Source organism: Phytophthora infestans, genomic scaffold, assembly GCF_000142945.1.
Source record: "Phytophthora infestans T30-4 supercont1.588 genomic scaffold, whole genome shotgun sequence".
Classification (NCBI taxonomy): Eukaryota; Oomycota; class Peronosporomycetes; order Peronosporales; family Peronosporaceae; genus Phytophthora; species Phytophthora infestans.
The window spans coordinates 48506-51171 of record NW_003303186.1 but is presented as its reverse complement, the minus strand read 5'-3'; the positions used below and the strand labels follow the sequence as shown (position 1 = coordinate 51171).

Genomic DNA, 2666 nt, shown 5'->3' with positions numbered 1-2666 from the left:
ACATTTTGAAACGATCGGTTTGAGCACGAAGCACCAATCGACGTAAATTGCTTGCAACTAGCAGACTGCAACTGAAGAAAAGTATTAATGGTTGCACAGCATTTTGCATGTAGTAAATACAGTAAATGAGAGACGAGAAAAACACTAATAGAGAAATCAGTAGTACGGTAAGTAAAAATTCTAGGTGTCATCAGTACTATAATATCAGCGTCTAAATACTTAAGCTTTAGAGCGAAAATTGCTTGTACATTCCAGGGTTGCAAGATGGATTGGCCCACCATGTACAACGTGCTGTAGCAAAAAAAGCAATCGGGGGCATTAAAATGCATTTAAATAATACAAGTACAGTAGAAGCAATAATATGCAAGATCGGAGTACTACAGTACTTAAGTACTACATATAATTACATGTAGTACAGAAGAGGCATCGGTACATATAACGAGCAATAATAATAAATTTGAAAGAAAATATCATTGTCTCATATTATATCTACATGTATATTTTCGATCATTGAATCTTTGGCGGCTGTGCGAGTTGCCCCTGACTCTCACCACTTGATATGTTGCATGACTGATCTAACACACACGCTTGCGTGCGCGTCCACAAGTTCGGAGTGGACACTGTCCACTGGACAGGAAAATTAATTTCGTGGTATTGACATCCGACTTGGTGATATGACGAAATGATGAAAGTGGGCCAACCTCTCAGAGTCTCGGCTACATTGGGACGGCAATAGACTTCGGAATCCAGCGTAGCGTACAGACTTAAATGCTCTGCGTGGCGACCTTCTTAGCCACGCCATGGCCAAGTTGACGCAATGTTTTTATCTAAGTGCAACGTATTCATTCGCATTGGCTGGTGACTAATGCTCTGAAATGGCTAATTCGAGTGTCGAGGCCACGGAAAAGGTGGAAATAATGGCCACGAGGAGCTAATAACATTTCGGCTGGTAAAAAGTCGATTGGTGCTGCTGCCGACACTTGAACCAAGCTCGTCGCTGGCCACAACCCTGGCAAATGAGTCGGTCACTGCTGAAGACTTTTCGGTCAAATTCGCGGCGATATCTGGACTGACGACGACAACGGACCCATCAAAAGCGTGCTGTGGCCAAGAATAATGGGTGCAAATACTACAAACTTCGACGATATTGCTGCTGTATTAACAGCAAGTATTGTGGAGCGGAGGGACCATTTTGTCGTTTGTGGTCCAGCGTCTCGGTGCATGTGTTGACTGGCCTCCTCTCACATTGAGGAGGCTCAGCCTGTCCCAATGTCTATGTCATGATTTAGGTTCCAATGCTTTTCTACCTTGGAGATCATGGCAGACCGCCAAGCATTCTTCAATTTCCTTTACGGCTGAACGAGCAGCGAACACCTTCTTTGTTGACACCACGGTAACTTCCAACTCGGCTCTGATGACGTCCTCTCCAATCACCACACCGGCTACTGCTGTGCTAACGCTCTCAACTAAGCGAGCAGTGGGCGTCTGGTCTAGCGCAGAACACGATCGCTTTCTCGAAGCTCTTAAAAAATTTCCTCAAGGGCCCTGGAAAGCCATTACGGAATACATCGGCACTCGATCGGTGCGCCAAGTTCAAACCCACGCACAGAAATACCAAGAGAAAGTCTCCCGCCGGCTTCACGGCATTCACACGGGCAAAGCCATTCGCCTCCGTCGGGAGCACCGCATCGATCACGACGTCTTGGCTCTGCCCACTCTCATCAGTAGATCACCAGAGCTGCGGAACAGACATGCACGTCGAAGTCTCCACGAGATAAAACCCGCTTTAGCAACGACCTCGCCCAGGATTGTTGCGGAATCGACAGTCCAGGAGCTTCAGCACCCGACACTGGTGCCCGTGCAGCTGGATAACAAAGACTACAGCTCAGTAACGGTCGTCGGCACTTCACCATGCTCAATATCTTCGTCCTTCGTTTTTGACGACTCGATCTTTGCGCTCATGGACACGGACGACCTCCCGACGCTGAGCGAATCGCTCGACTTCTTCATCGAAAACTTTTCGTAGGGCGGTCACCCTCTTTACGTACACGCAGTTTCGCTGACTGCCGACACTTAACTGAAAGTAGCTGGTCGTATTAATAATTCTATTTATCTTCATATAGATCTCCTGGACTTTAACTTTGCATGCCGAGCGGTACATGTACTCGACTATTTTAAATTAAAATGAAATTAGATTGATTGTCTTGCGACTTACTTTTTTTTTCTACTGTATACTTAGTACTAGCCGAGTGCCGCCGCTACGCGGCGGGTAAGAATGAATGTCGCTTCTTGTGTTTTGCCACCGTTCCGCTCGCCACGGGCTCGCTTCACTGCTCGCACAATAGGTTGGCAGATTATAGCTCAAAGGCCCGCAGGGTTGCAGAAGGTGGCGCTCGGCAGCTTTTAGGCCAATCGTGGCCACCTTCGCTGCGCTCGGCAGCCAGTAGGAATATTTAAATTATTTTATCCAATGATTTGTCCGGAAAAGCGTGACAGGCACGACAATTTAGTGTGACGGACAGACAGGTTGCTGCAGTAGATGTTTAAGACTAGCCGTTCGCCGCCGCTACGCGGCGGAGTGGCATGGTTTGTTGGAGATGCGGTGGCCGCAGATTTAGATGCCTCTTGGTGTCGCGTAAGCGTCGTTCACCCCAGTGGATCTTGGC

General features: G+C 47.6%; 1 protein-coding gene across 1 annotated transcript; it reads left to right on the top strand.

The window, feature by feature from the left end:
- Positions 1 to 1414: 1414 nt before the first annotated feature.
- PITG_21561 (myb-like DNA-binding protein, putative) lies at positions 1415 to 2026 on the top strand (the record flags this gene model as incomplete). Its single annotated transcript, XM_002894716.1, has 1 exon — positions 1415 to 2026. One exon carries the CDS (start codon positions 1415 to 1417, stop codon positions 2024 to 2026), a length of 612 nt encoding a protein of 203 aa, XP_002894762.1.
- Between the last annotated feature and the right edge of the window lie 640 nt (positions 2027 to 2666).